The sequence below is a fragment of the Hyla sarda genome, chromosome 1 (assembly GCF_029499605.1).
Source record: "Hyla sarda isolate aHylSar1 chromosome 1, aHylSar1.hap1, whole genome shotgun sequence".
Taxonomy (NCBI): Eukaryota; Metazoa; Chordata; class Amphibia; order Anura; family Hylidae; genus Hyla; species Hyla sarda.
In genome coordinates this window covers 208,064,912-208,087,058 of record NC_079189.1, presented here as the reverse complement: position 1 = coordinate 208,087,058, position 22,147 = coordinate 208,064,912, and the positions used below count along the sequence as shown (strand labels likewise).

Here is a 22,147-nt window from a genome sequence, read left to right as displayed (position 1 = left end):
TACATATTAAGTAGTGACCAAGGTGAAAGGCAGGAATGTGTAATTGTACAGTGACCGGGGACGTGGAGCTGAAAAGCATATGGAGATCCAGACAACTGGTGGCTGCAATCCACCATTTAAGTACCATTACTCTAAAATTAACTCTTTTTGCTGAATAGTTCATGAAACATCAGTCTAGTAGACTACAGTTCATCTTAAGCTTTCACTTGTTATAAAAGTTAATTTCATATGGAGTTATTGCATAATACAGGGTGATTTAAAGAGGATGGTGCAAAAGCCTTTAGTTAAAAGTACAGTACTTTTAAATGGTCAGTGACTAAAAAGCAAGAAAAAATTAGTTTAGAGGAGCATTTGAATTGTATAGATAAAACTTGGATAGACAGTGTATTTTCATGTTAATAAAGTTGTGTTAAGTTTTCTCAGTTATGAATATCGACGCGATCATTTTTTACCATCCTTTTTGAATTACCCAGTAGATCATAAAAAAAGCACAGAACATATCCAGCTGCATAGTAAGTGAGAGAAGAATAACAGACTGTGAAGCTATCAGGATGCAGCCAAGAGACTTTCCTGGCAGTCCTCATTCTGGACCAATCACTCAGTAGCAGACCCTCTATTCAGCACTTAGCAGTGTGTGTGTTCAGACACTCGAGCCCATTCACTGACAAGATGGTGGGAACCCTCAGAGAAGTGTACCACATGGCATGCTTGCAGTCTTGACACAGGTTCTTGCCAACTATGGAAGGGTTGCCAGTACATAAACTGAATGAGATTACATGCTGATCTAAAGCAATAAACCATACTATTATAACAGTACGTTGAATACAATTATGTTCATGTATATACAATTTAACCACTTCCAGACAGGGTTTATTACCTAACACATTTGCCGATTTTTTAGTACATGCAGATTTGAAAACTATCCAAAAATAAATAAATAAATCTTTTTGTTTGCTGGTTCAAATTATTTTTGCATCATTTTTCCATACTACACCAGGTTTTATTTTTATGTCATTTTTATCTTAGCATATTTAAATTGTTTGTGATATTAGGGGGGAAAATAAAACAAAATAAGTTCTTTAAAAGGAGTACTCCAGTGGAAAACAATTTTTTTTTTTAAATAAACTGGAGCCAGAAAGTTAAACAGATTTGTAAATTACTTCTATTTAAGAAATCAAATCCCCATAGCAAACCTCAGCAGAGAGCAATGTGGTCAGACAGAAAGGAAATTCAAAAAGAAAATAACTATATAGAAATAATGTATAACTTTCTGGCATCAGTTGATTTAACCTCCCTGGCGGTATGATGCTGTCTGGAAATTTGTACCAAAAGCGGTACAATTTTTTTAACTGAATTTCACATCTCCCTCCGCCCATTTCACATCTCCCCTGTCACATTCCCCCTCTCCCTTGTCACATCCCCCGTCACATTCTCCCCCCTCCTTGTCACATTCCCCCCCTTGTCACATCCCCCCCCCCCCCTGACACATTCCCCCCCCTGACACATTCCCCCCCTGTCACACCCCCCCCCTGTCACATCCCCCCCCCCCCCCTGTCACATTCCCCCCTTTGTCACATTCATCCCCCCTTCTCACCTTGTTCTGCAGCAGCATAAACTGGGTTTGCCGGCAGATTTCAAACCTAGTGTATTTCCTGCAGAACAAGCCCTTTCCCCTTCAGCCAATCACAGGCTTTACACCACTGCGGCCTGTGATTGGCTGAAAAGTGAAAGGTCCTGTAAGATGAATAGTGAAGAGAGCAGGGACCGGAACGCGCGGAGGGGAACGGCATCTGCAGGGACCGGTATTAGGTGAGCAAAAGTTTTTTTTATTTTACTACTTCTTCCTTTTACACTTAGCTCAGTGTTTTTCTAACAGGGGGCCTCCAGCTGTTGTGAAACTACTACTCCCAGCATGCCCGGACAGCCTTTGGCTGTTCGGGCATGCTGAGAGTTGTAGTTTTGCAACAGCTGGAGGCCCCCTGGTAGGGAAACACTGACTTTTAGTATTTTTCTTTACCTGCTCTGGCCGGCCCCCGCAACGGGAGCCGACCAGAGCAGATAATCGCATGTTTTCCCGGGGGCCGCATCGCTATATCGCATTGCTTTTGCGATATATCGTGCAGCCCGGCCGGGAACTCTGCAATTCTACCCTGAGCGTGACTCGGGGTTACCGATCCTGGCAGGGAAAATTAACCCCGAGTCACGCTCGGGAATACCGCTCAGGAGGTTAAAAAAAAATGTTTTCCACTGGAGTACCCCTTTAAGGCCATTAAAGACCCTGGGGGGTATTTTCTCAGTAAAATATATTTATAGTATTGCCGATTTCTCCTCTAACTGGGACTGACATAATACAGCCCCCTAACATTGTATGGATTGTAAGAGTTCTTCTGGGTCTTAAGCGATCACATGATTACCTTATTAATAAGTCTCATTAAGGGATACTGAGTGCAGAATGATGGGGGAGGGAAACTTGATATTTTTATTTTAGCACAAAAAACTTTTCAGATGCATTATATGAGTATAATTTATACCTGCTGTATAATATCTCTAACACACTTTAGGGCGGAATGACCCAGTGGCCAGGCAGCCCCACTACTTCCTGACCAAGACCCTGGCTCTGTGTCACGTCACTCCACATATAATGCGCCAAAGCAGCACACCAGTGTGAACAGATAACAAAATTCACTTACCATGTGCTCCCTGCCAGAGGGCTGGGAGAATGCTAGAAAGAAACCCTTTTTGCCATCTTCAGCTGATTAAAAACACCTGGGCCGAATGAGAGGAGTGCTGGCTACACCATTTTAAGTAAGGGACCTGCTCTATTCATGGAGCCGTGACGTGGCGAGTGGCCTGTACATTTTCATCTAAATGTAAATAATGTAATAAAATAATGTAATAAAAAATAAACATTAATACATGTGGTATCGCCGTGTGCATAAATGTCCTATAAGGATAAGTAAATCCATCATATAAAAAACAATACTCAAGTCCAAAATTGTGCATCTTTGGTCACTTCATGGTACTGATAAAAACTACAGGGCGCCAACAAAAATGAATCCTCATATAACCCCGTATGCATAAATATGAAAAAGTTATAGGGGTCAGAAGATGACAATTTTAAGCATACTAATTTTGGTGCATGTAGTTATACATTTTTTTAAGAAGTAAAAGAAAATAAAAAATATATAAATTGGGTAACCTTGTAACTGTATGGCCCTACAGAATAAAGATAAGGTGTCATTTTTACCGAAAAGTGTATTTTGTAGAAACAGAAGCCCTCAAGTGATACAAAATAGCGTTTTGGTTTTTTTAAATTACACCCCACAAATAATTTTTTTTTGTTTCGCCGCAGATGTCATAAAATAAGTATGTAATTACTAAATATGAAGCAAAAAATAAGCCCTTCTATGGGTCTGTAGGTGCAAAAGATTTTTAGAAAGAGAGGAGGAAATAACTAAAAACCTGTGCATAGGAAAAGTTGGCCAGTTGACCATAGCAACCAATCAGATGGGACCCCCCGAGTTCTCTGCTGTAGCACCACAGTCATCAGGTGCACGGCGCAAACTTCGCTCCGTGCCTAATGACTAGCGATGCAGCGCTGACTTCATGGTCACACACCCCTCGTGACGTCACCTCCCTCTCAATGCAAGTTTATGGGAGGGGCTATGATGTCACGAGCCTCCGATGCAGCAGCCTGTGTTCTGAATGAAGATCTCAGCAGCGGGCACACCGCAATCAGACATCTTATCACCTTCTTTTGGATCAGATGTCTAGGGGCAGAGTACCCCTTTAAGGCCTCTGAAAAGTAAAAGAAGCAACCTGGTTGCTATGGGCAATTTTTCCTTTGCACAGGTTTTGATAAACTCTCCCAATGTCCTCAAAAACAAGATTATGGACACCAAGGCCGGGTTCACACAGCTGAAAACAATTGGAATGTCCATCTGGAAAACACGGATGGACATTTGAATAACGCAGCAAGCGATAGGATCGCTCTGAAATGCGACGTCTCATAGAGACAATGCATTTTTAAGCGGAATCTCTGCAGACGCCGTAATCAGGTTTTCAACAGCAGAAACCTCTGCCGCAGAAATTTTGCAGGGTGCACAATGCAGAAGATTCACACTGAAATAAAATAGACTGTGCTGCAGTGGAATGTACATGAAGAATATTCCGGCGGAATTCCACACCGACATTATGCTGTGTGAACATAGCCTAAGAGAGAGATTTTTTTGAAGATCTTAAATTCGCAATGTAAAAGGTAAATACCTTATGGGAATTAAATTAACAAAAAACACGGTCTAGCTCTTGAAGTGCAGTTAAAATGAAAAAGACTTTATTGTAGCATGCTTATGGACACGAACAGGATACAAACACTGACGCGTTTCGGATTAGACTGGATTCTTACTCATGGCTAACTATATACTAAAACAACAAGTTCACTTACAAAACATGAAAAACTGGATCAACTTCTATATAATATAGAACATTATCAGAGACAGTACACAGAGAAGTATATAACTATCACAGCCTAATGACAATTACTTAAAAGTAAAAATTCGATCTTGTCTATAATTCATTTCATTAGGTTGTCTCTTATCTCCCAAACATACCAGGCATCCTTGTTTAAATTGTTGGAGGAAGGGTTAATGGGTGTACTCACAAATAAAATTAAAAAAATACCTGTTGTTTATAGAGAATCCTGCACCCCAGTCCTCCACTCTCTCCCCAAAATCCATAAGGGGTCATTTTAACCTCCCCTTAGACCCATAGTTGTGGGCATAGGTTCTTGTGATATGGTGGCTCTATATCCCTCCATATCATGGCAAGAAGATCTACAGGCGCTATCCCCTCATCTGGATGTATTCAGTAGATATTCCCATGATCTGAAGAGAATTTTGTTGATGACTACAGAATTTTTCTTATCACACAATTTTTTTTATGTTTAACTGTTTTCTTCAGATCAGGGGAGCCCATATAGGTGCAAGATACGCGTCAAATGTAACAAATATTTATACAATTTTCTGGGAAGAACTGTTTTCAATGCACAACCAGTTTTTTTTTGTTTTTTTTTTATTAAATACATGGGAAGATACATAGACTATTTGGTTATGGTATGGAGGGATTCAGAATCTGCATTTTACAAGTCTGTTGATTATATGAATATCAACAACCTTTACCTACCTTTTACGGCTAATTAAAAAAAAATAAGAAATAAACTTTCTAGATATTGTCTTGGCTGTTAAAGACGTAATCCAGAAAACAGAAAAGTAAGATCTTCCATAGGCGGTGTCAGGAAAAGGCTCACTTCTGTTGGAATAGATCACTTGAATGCGTTTCTTGCCCAGAGAGGGCACTTTGTCAGGCAGTGTGCATGTACAAACAGTGAACATTCAAGGTTTAAATAGACACTCCTTACGCACACTAAAAGCGTACATTTATCAAGCTATTCAGGATGAGTAACTCTGTTAAGGAGCAGCTCACAGAATGACTATAAAGATTATAAAACATACATAATAAGAATGAAAACAGTAATACAATAGACCATCAGTAAGAACATGGATATATAAAAGAGAGGATAGATACCCAACTTAATATATAAAAAGTTGCAAGATTGCAACCCTGCGCTATTACGGTATTTAAAAAGGCAAAGAGACAGGCTGCCACCATAATCATGTGACTTGGATAGCTAGCATCATAGAAAAGTCTGTAGATGGCCAGCTAAGGGTAAAAGCGCTGGTATCGGGAGGAGTAGATAGAAGCGCTTTGTTTATTATGAAAGCGCTATGCACACTGTAGCGTGGCTAGCACGGGGCAGAGTTGAGATATACTCTGTGTCAATCAGAGAACAGGAGTAAATCTATTCAATAGTGTGACTGTAGCAGAGGTGGATCAGGCTAGCTAGAACCAAAAGCACTTACGTGATGGCACAATGAATGGGAACACTATATATATCAATATAATGGTAAGGTATCTATTAATGAGCCTAGGGTTGAAGGCATGATAAAGGGCGCTATCAAAGCTAATAGGTTAGCTGATTTGGGGGTTACCAACTATGTTATCCCCAGAAGAAGTGATGGCCATTTACAAAAATAGTGGTTGTGAATGGAACGCTGTAATGGATGTCAACCAGGCTATGGGTAGAACCATGGCACTGGAATATCGACATTGTAGAAACCAAATATAGTGGCAACATGAAGAAAATATATAATATAATGTTTATATTATATAAAAATTAATAGCTAGTGGACTTATTAATAAGTAATAAATGGACCAAGTATTATGATAAGACATAAAATATATACAAAAATGTATAATTTTGTTTAATTTTTCCACGTATGGGGCAGTATGAGGGCTAATTTTTTGCGCCGTGATCTGAAGTTTTTAGCGGTACCATTTTTGCATTGATAGGACTTATTGATCGCTTTTTATTCATTTTTTCATGATATAAAAAGTGACCAAAAATGCACTATTTTGGACTTTGAAATTTTTTTGAGCACACGCAATTGACTGTGCAGTTTAATTATATATTTTTATAATTCGGACATTTCTGCACGCGGCGATACCACATATGTTTATTTTTATTTACACTTTTTTTTTTATGGGAAAAGGGGGGTGATTCTAACTTTTTATAGGGGAGGGGTTAAATGATCTTTATTCACTTTTTTTTTTGCAGTGTTATAGCTCCCATAGGGACCTATAACACTGCACACACTGATCTTTCACATTGATCACTGGTTTCTCATAAGAAACCAGTGATCGATGATTCTGCCGCTTGACTGCTCATGCCTGGATCTCAGGCACTGAGCAGTCATTCAGTGATCGGACAGCGAGGAGGCAGGTAGGGACCCTCCAGCTGTCCTGTAAGCTGTTCGAGATGCCGTGATTCCACCGCGGCTATCCCGAACAGCTCCCTGAGCTAACCGGCATGGTTTCACTTTCATTTTAGACGCGGCGTTCAACTTTGAACGCTGCGTCTAAAGGGTTAATAGCGCACGGCAGCGCGATCAATGTCGCGTGCTATTAGCCACGGGTCCCAGCCGTTGTTAGAGGCCGGGCCCGACCCGCTATGACGCAGGGCCACGCCGTGGCCCCGCGTTATAGATCGGGAGCGGACTCAGGGGTACGCCCTGGGTCCTTAACAGGTTAAAGCGTACCCGTCAGATCCAACAAAAATGTTTTTTTTGTATATCACTCAGTACCTAATCCTGACCATGTACATCTAATTTTAATGTGTCTAGCATCTTTTTCATTACACTTTTAGTTTAGCTCACTAGTCTGAATTCCTCTCAAAGGGAGGGGGCGTGGCCTCACTGTGCAGGTCTCCGCCCCCTCCCTCAGTATGCTGTCTGCTCACATCTCCCAGCTTGTCCTCACTGACAGTAGTGGGACACAAGCTGACAGTGGGAGGAGATTTCCTCCAGCTGCGAGCCCTGCACTCACAGCTGTCAATCAAGGAAGTGTGTCCATGTCATAGGTGATGATGCATGGACACAGCAGGACTAGTATGTGTCCAAGCAGAGGGTGGGGGGGGGCAGTTGTTTGACTGGCTTTTCAAGAGAATTTTCTAATGAAAGCAATTGCAAAACTTATTGGTTTTGCATACTTTACAACAGTTTTTGTATCTGACAGTACCCCTTTAAGGACTCTACAGTGACAGGGTCTATTATCTAGGACTGATGAACAGCAAATGTGGTGCCAATATTCAAGAGGGGGGTCAAAAAGTGACCCCGGAAATTTTAGGCCTGTTCGCTTAACCTCCATCATATGTAAATTGTTTGAGGGTTTTCTAAGAGATGCTATATTGAAGTATCTCAATTAAAATAAATGTTTGACTCCATATCAGCATGGGTTTATGAGGGATCAATCCTGTCAGACTAACCTGATCAGCTGATCAATACTGATCATGGCATTTGAAGTATTTTGATGGTGTTCAGAACAGATAACAGCAACCGGGACCTCATGTATAATGGCGATCCTGCTGATGTTCGCCATTAATCCTTCAAATGCCGTGATCAATACTAATCACAGCATCTGAAGTATTTTGGTGTTGTTCAGACACCCATCCAACCACCCACAGTGCAACGCGGGTGGTCCTATGTGTTAAGATGATAAAAAAAAGTTATATCCCCCTCTTTTCCAATATTACCAAACAAAAACTTAAAAGTTAAAAAATAAATAAATAAATAAAAAAATAAAACAACATATTCGGTATTGATGCCTGCCTTAATTTCCAAACTATTAAAATAAAATGTTAATGGTCCTGTATGATGAATGCAAATAAAAGTTCAAAAATTGCTTTTAATCACAGCATATCCCAGAAAAAAATAAAAAGTGATCACAAAGTCACATATACGCAAATGTGGTACCGATAAAAACTACAGACCACAGCGCAAAAAATTAGCCTTTAAACATCCCCGTACGGAAAAATGAGAGAGAGTTATAGGTAGTCAGAATAAAGTGATTTTAAACATACAAATTTTATTAAAAACATTTTTTAAAGCAGTACAATAATAGTTGTATCACCAAGTGTACAAAACTTAACCCTCCAAAAGTTGCAAAATTGCACGTTTTCCTCTCAATTTCTCCACACAAATATTTTTTGATTGTGCCATACATTTTATGGTAAAATGAAAAGGTGTCATGAAAGTGCAACTGGTCGCGCAAAAAATAAATCCTCATATGGTTCTGGGGATGGAAAAATTAAAAAAGTAATGCCTCTTAGAAGGCAAGGAGGAAAAAAACAAAAATCCAAAAATGAAATTGTCTGTGTCCTTAAAGGGGTTGTGTGCTGCCCTGCAGTTCGGAGCTCAGCTCACAGCGTCCGGAGTTCATTACTCCGAACGCTGTGTGCGGGCTTTCATGTTCGCGGCCGCCGGGCCCCTTGGTGACGTCTCGCCCGCCCCCTCAACAAAAGTCTATGGGAAGGGGGCGCGACCGCTGTCGGAGGCCGCCACGCCCCCTCCATATAGTTCTATGGAAGAGCTGTTAGGGCAATCTCTGGCTCTCTCATAGAACTATATGGAGGGGGCATGGCGGCCTACGCGTCAGGTGCTGGTCGTGATGCCCTTTAAAGGGGGAGATCGAGGGGGGGCCCAGCAGTGGGACCTTCAGCGGTGGGACCTTCAGCGATCTAAAACGTATCCCCTATTCTTTGGATAAGGGATACAATTTGAGGATGAGACTTGCCCTTTAAGGGGTTAAATGGAACCTGACATCTCTTTTTTATGCTGGCTGCATCACAAGTGATTGGGATGGGGGTGACAGTGACTTCTGCCTGCCCCACAGGCCTTGGCTGAAGGGGGGGGATCTAACAGGAGGAGATCTAACAATAAAAGGCTGTTGAGGCAGTGAGAGGCTGCCAGGGACTGCCCTGATGACTTGTGATTCAGGCAGCATTGAAGTGAACACAGGTTTCCTTTAAGAAATCAGATACTGAGCACAGGTAGGAAAGATATGCAGAATAGAGGCTGCTGGTTATGTTGCAAGGAAACAGAGTGGAAACTGACTGAAGAAATTGCTGCCCTGCTTCAGCTCATTTTAATAAATGAATTACACTGGGGAATAGTTGTATAAGCAATCTCTAGCCAACAGGAAACCCAATGTGCAAGTAATACAGCATATATACTTTGTCATATCACTAAATAAAAAACAATTAGCCTGTCCTGACCAATGTAATCTCTGTATATATCTGGTGAGAGAATGCTGTACTTACCCTGGTAAACCTGAATTAACTGGGGTAGCATTGCAGAACAGATTACTCCATCTGGCAATTCTCGAAGGAATAGCTTAAGCAGACTGGCAGCAGAATGAACATCTCCATCCTCTGGCAACGTCACCTGCTCCCCATTCTCATATTTTACACGGAGTTGTTCAACTATTTTGACATTTCCATTTATTCTGAAAAGACCTTCCTGAGCCATTCCTGAAATCATACAATATATTAGGAAAACTAGAGCACCCTTACATATATAATCATCTACACAGCAAATCTTCATCTAGTATTTTTTCTTTTCTAGAAAATAATTCTGTGCTAGTAATCATGCAAAAGCAAAGGAACATTTTAATAAAACATTTTGATCAATATAAACAAATCGGGCGCTTAATAAACACCAGAAAGGGTGTACATCCATTGATAAATGTCCCCTAATGAGCTTATTTTTATTATAACAGAGCAACTGTAAAAAGCAGCACATAATACAGTTAGTAAGGACTACCCAAATGTAGGGGCTTGTAGTTTCGCAAAGGATTTGCGCAGAAATGTACTGCCCATAGACTTTAATGGGATTCAGCTGTCCCAGTCACACTCTTTAATTTTGCGGTATTCTGATGCGGAATCCCATTGAAGTCAATGGGGCTTTAAATTTCAGCTGAATTCTGTGTTTGCACAACACAGAATTCCGTTCAGCAACCTTTTTGAGGAAGGGAAATTGTGTGGAATTGCTAAAACATAGCTTTAGCCTGCTGCTTTCCTGTATATGAATCACACAACAGCAAATTTCCCATACAATTAATCACTGCTAATAATAAGTGGAAGAAATGGAGAGGAAGAGAACAAAGTGCAGTATATGGAGGTATAAAATGTGTTGTTCCCACATCATATATAAAAACTTAAAAGGGGTATTCCGGGCAAAAACATTTTTTCCCCTATCCAAAGGATAGGGGATAAGATGTCTGATTGCGGGGGGGTCCCGCTGCTGAGACCTCCCCCCCCCCCCCCCCCCCGCGATCTCCCTGCAGCACCAGCATTCTATGCACGGACTGCGTCTCTAGTTTCGGAGGTTTCCGGGACTGGGGACGTGATGTCACGCCACGCCCCCTCCATTCATGTCTATGGGAGGGGGCGTGACAGCCATCACGCCCCCTCCCATAGACATGAATGGAGGGGGCGTGGGGTGACATCACGTCCCCAGTTCCGGAAACCTGGAGGTTTCTGAAACTGGAGATTCAGCACCCGCATAGAATGCAGGTGCTGCAGAGAGATCGTGGGTGGGGGTCTCAGCAGCGCCCCCCCCCCCCCCCCCCCCCCCCGCGATCAGACATCTTATCCCCTTATGGATAGGGGATAAAATATTTTTGCCCGGAATACCCCTTTAATAATGACAATGATTTGCCTCTACAACACATGCTCAGAAGGTTCTCATCCCCCTTATGAAGCATGCAGCATTTCTGTCAGTTTTCTGTACATTAAAATGTCAGGCAATATTGTTTACCGGTGTCATTTATAAACTGCTCCTTGTGATGCTTTCCTCCCTGACAACACTCAGCTGAATTTTTCTTTCTGAGCCACAGTACTGTGAAAGGGTACACACAAGATCCGCTGCAGATTTGAAATGATGGGAATCAATGACTTTATTGACATGCCATGCAAAAATCCTGGTAAGATCCTCTGTTTACCACAAACCAGCAGCAGATCCGGTGTGTATGAATGCACCTATTTTCATACAGCATCTCGCAGTGTCTATCAAGACTATGTTGGGGAGATTCCTCATTATTATTACTTGGTGGAATCTGATATAGGTACCAATGTTAAAAAAAAAAAAAAAAATACAATACTGCATTGTATTCTTTATTTTCTGATGACTGCTCTACAGAACAGTGCAGCTCTCTATGCCTCTAGGTAATAGGGGCCTATAGGTAGGTTTACCATATATTATGCTTGTTTTCTCTACAAATATAGTAAACATGCACGGTAAGCGCAGTGTCAAAAATATTACCTTTTCTGAATAAGGGTGCATGCACACTACGTTTCTTAAGATACGGGACCGTATACGGCTGGGGAGAGGGGGGCGGAGAGTCGGGGGCGGGGCAACCACATGCTGCCGTATGCGGTCCCGTATCTAATGTATTTCAATGAGCGACCGGAGTGAAACGCTGCCTCCGGTTGGCTCCGTTTTGGCCCATATACGGTTTCCCGACCGGACCTAAAAATGTTGTCGACAACATTTTTAGGTCCGGTCGGGAAACCGTATACGGGCCAAAACGGAGCCAACCGGAGGCAGCGTTTCACTCCGGTCGCTCATTGAAATACATTAGATACGGGACCGCATATGGCAGCAGGCGGTTGCCCCGCCCCCGACTCTCCGCCCCCCCCTCTCCACAGCCGTATACGGTCCCGTATCTTAAGAAACGTAGTGTGCATGCACCCAAAGGGAGTGAAGAACCGCACAAGTGGCCCAATATACTGCAGGCGAGTCATTTAGACAGTTTCATACCTTTTTAATCAAATTAATTAAAAGTATACAGTGAAACCTAGCCATCCACACACATTTACAGAAAAAAAAAAGGTAGTATTTTATTGGGTGGTCCTCTCAAAGAAAAAAAGTATACAGAATGGATGTTTAAGATTCTAATGGACTTTACAAGCATGTACAGCATTTAAATAACAACATAAGAGCCAAACAAATAACACAATGGGGGACATTTATCAATGTTTGTGTGAGGTAGTATAGATATTTTGTTGTTTGCTTGGTGTATTTTTTGCACTGCTGCTCACAATTTAAAAAAATGGCGCATGTGACTTGATAAATTTTGCACTGGCATCTGACACACTTCTGCGTGTCCTCTTTGATGGTGTATGCCTGTGCAAAATAATGCTACTGTGCGCAAAATTAGTGCACAATATATGAAAAAGTGCAGGATAACTCGTTTGTACATGAGTATTTTTGATGTATACAGACGCTTACCTTCACTGCGCAAGTACTCTACCAGGCTACACACCACGGCTGGCACACCATTCACGATTAGACCCCTCTTATGCAAGTCTTTGAGGGGAACACCAAAAACTCTCCTGCACGGCATGGGGATCTGTCCTCGTCCAGGCCGCACCACCACTTTTTTCATATCTTCCTTAAGTCTCACAGCAGCTTTGCTTTGCTTGAAGGAGCAGAGGAAGAGAGAGCAGTCATGAGCAGAAACAACAGGAGGCTGCATTTCTAGTCTGAGGTGTTCAGGCATTTTGTGCCATATCAGAAACCAAATGAAACAAGGCAATGAGGAGAGTGTGACGGATCCCCAAGTAGAAGACAAGCTGAGGCTGGAAGTGATCCTCTCACAGCAACACACAGACAAGCAGGGGGCGGTGCAGCCACACAACTTCCCTGTAACTAGGATATCAAGCAGGCTTTTCTCCTAACACACAGAGGTCTCCAAGCCACATTGCCACAGTAACCCCTGGGCGGAACTAGGAAACACTGTACAGCCTTAAGCCTCTGACTGCGATCTCAGCACTGGACAAGTTCTGCCATTGTAGATGCAGAATGTAGATCCTGAGCAGGACTAGTTGCTGGACAGGAAGTGTATGGTGCAGGAGCTGAAGCAGCACCTCTTGCCTCCCCCTCTCATATGAAGAGACACTAGAATCAGTTTAGAGCCGTCACACAAGGACACTTACTATCCTACATGTAGAAGTAGACAAATGAATGTACACATGGGAGGGGGGAATTTACTAAAACAGGTTGTTGTTGTTGTTAGGGTGGGTTCACACCACAATTTTGCTATACAGTTCCTGTATTAGGTTTTTGATTAAGAAAACTGATTCCTCAAAACCTGACTAAACTGTATCAAAACGTGTGTAGGAATTTTTATCTGTATACGGTTGAAAAATGATGTCCGGTTGCATCCATTTTTTAAGAAAAAAAAAGTATACGTTTTGAACTTTTCACTCCATTATGAATAAAGTTTGATTGAAATTTTGTTTGATTGAAATTCCAAGAAAAAAAATGTGGAAAGTCAAAAACCGTATGGTGAAAACTGGATGGAACTGTACGCACATATGGTTCTCATTGACACCCATGTTAAAAAAAAAAAAAACGTAGACGGTTTAATGCGGTTTTTCACCAGGACCAAAAACCGTGGTAGGCCACGGTTTTCTGTCCAGAATTTTATTTATTTTTTTAAACGTTTGGTTTGAAAAACGGAGACAACCGTATACAATATGGTGCATACGGTTTTGAATGGGAAGTCTATAGGCACGGTTTTCTGTGCGGTTGCATACGTTTTTTTTTTATGAAACCGTATGCCAAAGCCGTATAGCAAAATCGTGGTGTGAACCCACCCTTAGTTTAAGTGTGCTTGGAGGTGGTGTGGGTCTGCGCCGTTTGGAGACCAGTTGCATAAGCAAAATGCGACTTTCCGTAAATACATTACCACTGCAATATTCCTCACCAAACACAACCACATAGTTAAAAGCTTTAGAAATCTTCTATATAAAAAGTCGCACGTTTGCTGCAGAAAATAGCTGCGCAAAACCATTGCAACAAAAATAAAATAAAAAAACCTTGAGACATAGTGATAAATTTCCCCCCCTTGTAGTCTACCTCATATTTGGTTAATTTTGTATTTTTACAGTATGGCAGAAGATTTGTCAAAGTGATCCATAGGAAGAGGAAGAGTCTGTCTTTAATAGGTTTTCTTTCTTTTTTACCCACTCCAGGCTTTCACTATGAATTTGTATGTGTGAATAAGTAGACAGTGATTGCATAATCTGCGACATGTCATACTGGCTGAATTGTCAACCCTTTCACTGCCATAGGCATAGAGAATACACATTCCTTCTGGATATTTTTACATACGTCTATAGGCTACAGATTTTTAGCCTATAGGTTGCACATGTTGAGGAAAAAAATCTGCATAACTTACAACAGGGAAAGGCTGGGTTCACACACAGGGGAGATTTATCAAAACCTGTGTAGTGGAAGTGGTGCAGTTGCCCATAGTAACCAATCAGATTGCCTTTCTCATTTTTAAAAAGGCCTCTGAAAAATTAAAGGGGTACTCCGGTGGTTAATTTTTTTGACTATATGGCATCTTCTTTGTAAGTTTAGTTTTTTTGCAATATACATGTGTTATATGTTTTGGCAGCATGTAAGTGTTTTTCTTACCTGTTTGTTGGGCAGGAAGTTCTGTAGTCCAGAGGGTTTTCTTTTACTGTTGTCCACAGTTCTGAGTCTGTTGTGGACAACATGTCATAGCTTTTTTTCTCTGTCTGCATGAGAGAAATAAGCCACCCCCCCTCATTTCATCCAGCTGAGTAAACAGCTCCTCACCTCCCCTCCCCCTGCTCTGTATTCTAAGGATGCAGGTCTGCACAGGAGAAGGAACACAGAGAAGATAAGTGTTATCTGAAGGGGAGGATGAGAAGGTGCACGGGCTGGGGATGTATGGACTGCAGGAGAATAAATCTCATACTGGGAATGATCTCTATATGTGTGGGAGTTGTAGTCCCTCTTGTGTGTGTGTATGCTGGTGTTTACAAATCAGTGTGCCTCCAGCTGTTGCAAAAGTACAACTCCCAGCATGCCCTGACATACTTTGGGCATGCTGGGAGTTGTAGATGTGCAACAGCTGGAGGAACACTGGTTGGAAAACACTGTTCTAGCCTATTCAGCATACACATCATGTTACACCAGTGTTTCCCAACCAGTGTGCCTCCAGCTGTTGCAAAACTATAACTCCTAGCATGCCCAAAGGCTGTCAGGGCATGCTGGGAGTTGTAGCTTTGCAACACCTGGAGGCACCCTGGTTGGGAAACACTGGCGTATGCCCTACAGAGGTGAGGTGAACTACAACCCCCAGGAGACTACAGAGGCAGCATACCACAGACTGAAGGCTCCTGAATGACACATGCTGGGAGTTGTAGTCCCTTTTGTGTGTGTATGACAGTGTATCCCAACCAAGGCTGATTTATATTAGTGTGCTGTGTATAAGGGGGCCGACCCGTGGGATGAGTAAAGGGCGGAACAAACAAACAAAAAAAAGGACCAAACCAGCAAGGCATGTGGCATGCTGGGATTTGTAGTTTTCAGCACAGCAAGAAACAGGAAATAGAAGCAAAGATAGGAAAACAAAGTGGGGGATAAAAAGACAACAAAGAACGGAAATAAAGTAGGCTAAACAACAAGAATAGAAACGAAACAAAACAAAAAGGGTAAGTCAAAAACGGAAAAACACGTTGACCACCGGAGTACCCCTTTAAAGCAGCGGTCTGATTAGTTACTATGGCCAACAGCACCACTCTACCAAAACACAGGTTTCGATAAAGCTCTGTATTTTTGTCCTCGTTTTGATCAGTGTTTCTTGTCAAAATCAGAAATGGAACTGACACAAAAAGACACAGCGAAAAAGAAAAAAAAAACTCCAATAGAAAGTTTTGCAGTATACATACATTTCATTATTATTTTCCCTTTAGGGGCTAAAACTACTGCCTAAATAGACTACAGGGGGAATAGTGCAGTGGAAAAGTGGAGCCCATAGCAACCAATCCAATTCATGATTTTATTTTTCACTATTAAAGAATCAATCTGATTGGCCAAATGCTCCACTTTTCCTCTGCACAGGTTTTAATTAATTTCCCCCTTTATGTGAACACTACCATATTTACCCGCACTGCAGATTTTAGGCTTACATTGTGTTAGCGCTCCTTTAGTGGTACACATGTCACACTAAAAACAATGTATACTGTAAACGGGAGCAGCAGACCCCATTGATTTCAGTGGCTCCAACTGGTTCACCTAGTGACTCAGCTTGGGAGAAAAATGATATCCCCTAGATAAGTTTTAGATCGCAGGGGTCTGACTGCGTGCTGGGACCCCCACAATCTTCTGCATGGGACCCAGCTCTCCCTGGGAGCGGAGCGTGTCAACCCCCCGCATGAAGAGGCTCCCAACATGTATCTCTATGGGAGAGCTGGAGAAAGCCGAATGCTTTGTGCGGGGGTTGACACGTCCCGTCCCCAGAGAAAGCTGGGTTCCCAGTGGTCGGGCACCCTGCAATTAGACACTTATCTCATATCCTTTGGATAGGGATGAGTTCCCCTGCATGATAGTTATCCTTTAAATGGGTAATGTCAGATCCAAAAACTTTTTATATGTTGTTACTGATGAAAATCAAAGACCTTTTGGAATATGGTTGTTTAAATTTTTTTTGAATATTTATTAAAGAAAATGGCTCCTGAAAATTCCACCACTAGGGGTCCCCATACCTACCGGGAAACTAACTAGTCCTACAACAGCATTAGGCTTGTCCATGAGTCATGGACAAGAGATGACTCATGGACAAAGCTGCAGACACACCAATCACGTCCCACCACCACAAGGGAGGGACACCCCCCCCTTCCCCTGAGAGGATTTCTATCACTGTGAGCTAATAAAAATAGGTATTTTTATACTAAATATAGGTGATAGAGGCAAAAAAATTATGAGCATGGTCAGGATTAGGTACTGAGTAATATATGTTTTTTCTTTTGTTGGATCTGACAGGTACGCTTTAAAGGGGTACTCTGCTGGAAAACATTATTATTATTTTTTTAACCAACTGGCTCCAGAAAGTTATACAGATTTGTAGATTTGTACTTCTATTTAAAAATCTTCATCCTTCCAGTACGTATCAGCTGCTGTATGCTCCACTGGAAGTTCTTTTCTTTTTTTGAATTTCTTTTCTCTCTGACCACAGTGCTCTCTGCTGACACCTCTGTCCATTTTAGGAACTGTCCAGAGTAGGAGCAAATCCCCATAGAAAACCTCTCCTGTTCCAGGCAGTTCCTGACATGGACAGAGGTGTCAGCAGAGAGCACTGTGGTCAGACAGAAAATAAATTAAAAAAGAACAGCACTTCCTGTGGAGCATACAGCAGCTGATAAGTACTAGAAGGATTAATATTTTTTAATAGAAGTAATTTACAAATCTGTTTAACTTTCTGGCACCAGTTGATTTAAAAAAAAATTTTTTTCCAGTGGAGTACTCCTTTAAGCGAACCTAAAAGTGTGGACTGCTGAGTCTGCTTAAAATAGTGCACATGTCCTGAACAGAGTTAATAGACCACCAAAATCATTACGGTCTGTTGCTCCCATTTACAGTATACCGGGACCACTGATGTAGACTAAACCTAGCCTAAAATCCTCAGGATATCAATCTATTAATTGGATATGCTGCAGGTTTATTGTAGACTGTCATAAAATACAACTGTGGTTTTCTTTTTACACAATGGGGAAGATATACTATTGCAAATACACCAAAAAGCTCTTAAATGACTTAAAGGGGAACTCCGGTACTTAACAACTTATCTCCCAACTTATCTCATGATAAGGGATAAGTGCCTGATCGTGGGGGTCTGACCACTGGGACCCAAACACATCAGACTGATATGAAAGCCAAAGCTACAGGGGATAAAATAATTTATGTAAATGAAAGCCTTCCTCCTCATACCACTGTTGGTTTCATGTCATTCTCTACTTGATACGCTTTATACTATAAGACTGACCTACTCCTAATATGGTCCTGTCTGTTGATTTACTATCCCTTTGTCTCTTCCTATTCTAATGTACTGAACATGTACATTTACCCCCCTGGTTATTGCAATCTAATTTGATCTAATTAAGCCAGATCTTCAGATTACTCTCCCCACTTACGGTACTGATGTTCCCATAGCCTGGATACAAGCTATCAAGCTTGCTTATATCACCAGAAGGCGCATTCGCCACGTTACACGTTCCTCTGGCACCCATCAACACTCAGTGCTTCTTGCATTCATCGGGATAAACCCCATAGACCCCCAAAGTACACTCCACAGTGAGGCAAGTGGCTGGCAAGCGCACTAGATGAGTTATTCTATTTAATCCTCGTCACTTTATACATCTTGATGGTGGCCATACACTAATTTAGTAGGTTACTAGGCCCACCAAATCCTCAACACTTATGCTCTGGGACCACTGTCTCTGCACCAGCTAGATGCCAGTCTTCCTGTACCAAGGGCTTATGGACTGGGAGCCAGATCCATATGACTGATGGCTGTTCCATCTATTATTATTTGAGGTATCTTTACCCCTATTGTTGTAATCTTAATTCTTCATAAACCTGTACATAGTGCTTTACTACTTTACCTTCTGCCCACACCACTAACACACTGGGATTTCAAGGGTTTTTCTTTATTGCTGGATTTATGTACCTATGGCATTGACTTCACATATACCCCTGCTAATTCCAAGCACTTGGATTAGATGAAAACTGCTTTTTTATCACTCCACTGGGCACCAGTTACTTGCAAACTTATCATATTTGTGCACTGATACCCTTGTGTTTGGGAAAAATCTCGGAATACCCCTTTATAACACATAACCCATTCTAGTTTACCATTATGTCAGATGCAATAATCTGGGCCCAGCATTCATCTGAAGTGAGAGAGTAGCATGAAAAATCTTCCTTCCTGGTTATGTGTAAAGAAGAAGGGGGAAGCGACAAGATGAATGAGCAACAAAAAGCCCTGTCAAGTTGGCCATACAGATAGATCTTTTCCTCCCTTCCCGCCCCTACATCTTATCTGTGAAGACCCAACCTATATTGTGTAAGAGTAACAATAGTAACGGACAACTGCTATGTTAAAGAACACACTAAACCTTAGCACTACCTAATCTAAGGGGGAGATTTATCAAAACCTGTCCAGAGGAAAAGTTTCTGATTTGCCCATAGCAACCAATCAGATCGCTTCTTTTATTTTTAACCCCTTAAGGACACATGACGTACTGGAACGTCATGTGTCCGCCCCGGATCTAGAACACGGGGCGGGGCGGGCCCGGCCTCTAACAACGGCCGGGACCCGTCGCTAATAGCGCGCGGCATTGATCGCTGTGCCGCACGCTATAAACCCTTTAGACGCGGCGTTCAAAGTTGAACACCGCATCTAAAGTGAAACTGAAACCATGCCGGTTAGCTCAGTGGGCTGTTCGGGATAGCCGCGGCGAAATCGCGGCATCCCGAACAGCTTACAGGACAGCAGGAGGGTCCCTACCTGCATCCTCGCTGTCCGAGCGCTGAATGACTGCTCAGTGCCTGGTTCTTATGAGAAACCAGTGATCAATGATGAAGATCAGTGTGTGCAGTGTTATAGGTCCCTATGGGAGCTTTAACACTGCACAAAAAAAGTTGGAAAAAAAAGTGAATAAATATCATTTAACCCCTTCCCTATTAAAAGTTTGAATCACCCCCCTTTTCCCATAAAAAAAAAAAACACAGTGTAAATAAAAATAAACATATATGGTATCGCCGCGTGCGGAAATGTCCGAATTATAAAAATATATCGTTAATTAAACCGCACGGTCAATGGCGTGTGTGCAAAAAAATTCCAAAGTCATAAATAGTTTTTAGTCAATAAGTCCCATCAATGCAAAAATGGTATCGTTAAAAACTTCAGATCACGGCGCAAAAAATGAGAACTCATACCGCCAAATACACGGAAAATGAAAAAAGTTATAGGGGTCAGAAATGACAATTTTAAACGTATAAATTTTCCTGCATGAAGTACTCAAACGTATATAAGTAGGATATCATTTTAACCGTATGGACCTACAAAATAAAGATAAGGTGTCATTTTTACCGAAAAATGTACTACGTAGAAACGGAAGCCCCCAAAAATTTTTTTTTCAATTTTGTCTCACAATGATTTTTTTTTCCGTTGCACCGTAGATTTTTGGGCACAATGACTGACGTCATTACAAAGTAGAATTGGTGGCGCAAAAAATAAGCCATCATATGGATTTTTAGGTGCAAAATTGAAAGAGTTATGATTTTTTAAAGGCAAGGAGGAAAAAACAAAAATGCAAAAACGGAAAAAACCCCGGTCCTTAAGGGGTTAAGAGGCCTTTTCAAAAATGAAAGAAGAGATCTGATTGGTTGCTATGGGCAAATCAGCAACTTTTCCTGTGGACAGGTTTTGATAATTCTCCCCCTGAGTGTCTTAATATGGTTTATAGTTATGTTCTTACATATCCCCAACAGCTGAACAGACAATTGTGTGCCTGTCAATGTCAACAGCTGCTGTGATCTCTTCAGCTATGTGTAATACTATTGTACTTCTCGGTAACTGAGTAATTTACATATCCAACATGAACATTATTCAGGAGCTACGAGGCCTTTTATTATTAAGATTAAGTCATTTCTGGCATTATTCCGGATGGTTAACAAAGCACTCAACCTAGTAATGAAGACAAAACATGAACAATTATGTCTATATAGATAAAGAAGCGGTTATGGGGGAAGAAACAGTTGTTCACTTTTTGTCACTCATCCCAACAAACCCCCCTCCCCACCAGCCTAAAATGGCTACTAACAGAGAGTAGGATGACAGGATAGGGAATGATTGTCTGATTGTGAAGGGGGGCCCAATGATTTCAAGAATTGAGCGTTGATTGTCATGAATGACGGACTCTCCATTCATTCTCTAGGACAGTTAGCATTGCTCAGCTATCTCCGGCATCTGCAGAGAATGAATGAAGAGGCAGTGTGCACACAAGACTCAGGTCCCCATTCCTCAGGGACAGGTTGAACCTGACGAGATGTGACAAAAGATAACTTATTAAAAGTATTCCAGTGGACCAAGATGTCAGGTAGACTTCTGACTGATTTAACCCCTTAACGACAATAGACGTAAATGTACGTCATGGTGACGTGGTACTTACCACACCATGACGTACATTTACGCACCGCCATGATCGCGAGCACCGAAGCGGTGCTCGCGTCATGCCCGGCTGGTCTCGGCTACTATCAGCAGCCAGGGACCCGCCGGTAATGGCGGACATCCGCGATCGAGCGGATGTCCGCCATTAACCTCTCAGATGCCGTGATCAATACAGATCACCGCATCTGCAGCAGTGCGGTACTTTGAATGGATGATCGGATGGCCCGCAGCGATGCCGCGGTAATCCGATCATCCAGCATGGCGGCCAGAGGTCCCCTCACCTGACTCCGGCCGTCTCCCGGGGTCTTCTGCTCTGGTCTGAGATCGAGCAGACCAGAGCAGAAGATGACCGATAATACAGATCAGTACTGTGTCCTATACATAGCACTGCACAGTATTAGCAATCAACTGATTGCTATGAATAGTCCCCTATGGGGACATAAATAGTGTAAAAAAAAAAGGGAAAAAATGTCAAATAAAAAAGTAAAAAAAAAAAATTAAAATCTTCTCCCCCAATAAAAATGTTAAACGTCCGTTTTTCCCATTTTACCCCCAAAAAAGCGTTAAAAAAATTATCGCCGCGTGCTTAAAAGTCTGAACTATTAAAGTATATTGTTAAATATCCCATACGGTGAACGGCGTAAACGTTAACAATTTTTTAAAAAGTACAAAATTGATGCTTTTTTGTCACATTTTATTTTAA

General features: G+C 41.8%; 1 protein-coding gene across 6 annotated transcripts in view; it reads right to left on the bottom strand.

Annotated features, from left to right (window-relative positions):
- Positions 1–22,147, bottom strand: part of FAM13A (family with sequence similarity 13 member A) — a 238,916-nt gene that overhangs the window by 202,240 nt on the left and 14,529 nt on the right. For 3 of the 6 annotated variants that reach the window (XM_056567629.1, XM_056567637.1, XM_056567645.1), the window contains 2 exons: positions 12,684–12,873; positions 9,713–9,922 (listed from right to left, as the gene is read on the bottom strand). The exons of 1 other annotated variant lie outside the window; for it this stretch is intronic. In XM_056567629.1, the coding sequence (XP_056423604.1) occupies positions 9,713–9,922; positions 12,684–12,873 (400 nt within the window). Of the gene's footprint in view, positions 1–9,712; positions 9,923–12,683; positions 13,225–22,147 lie in introns of those variants that run through there. 2 more of the 6 variants (XM_056567621.1, XM_056567652.1) reach the window with 2 other exon arrangements.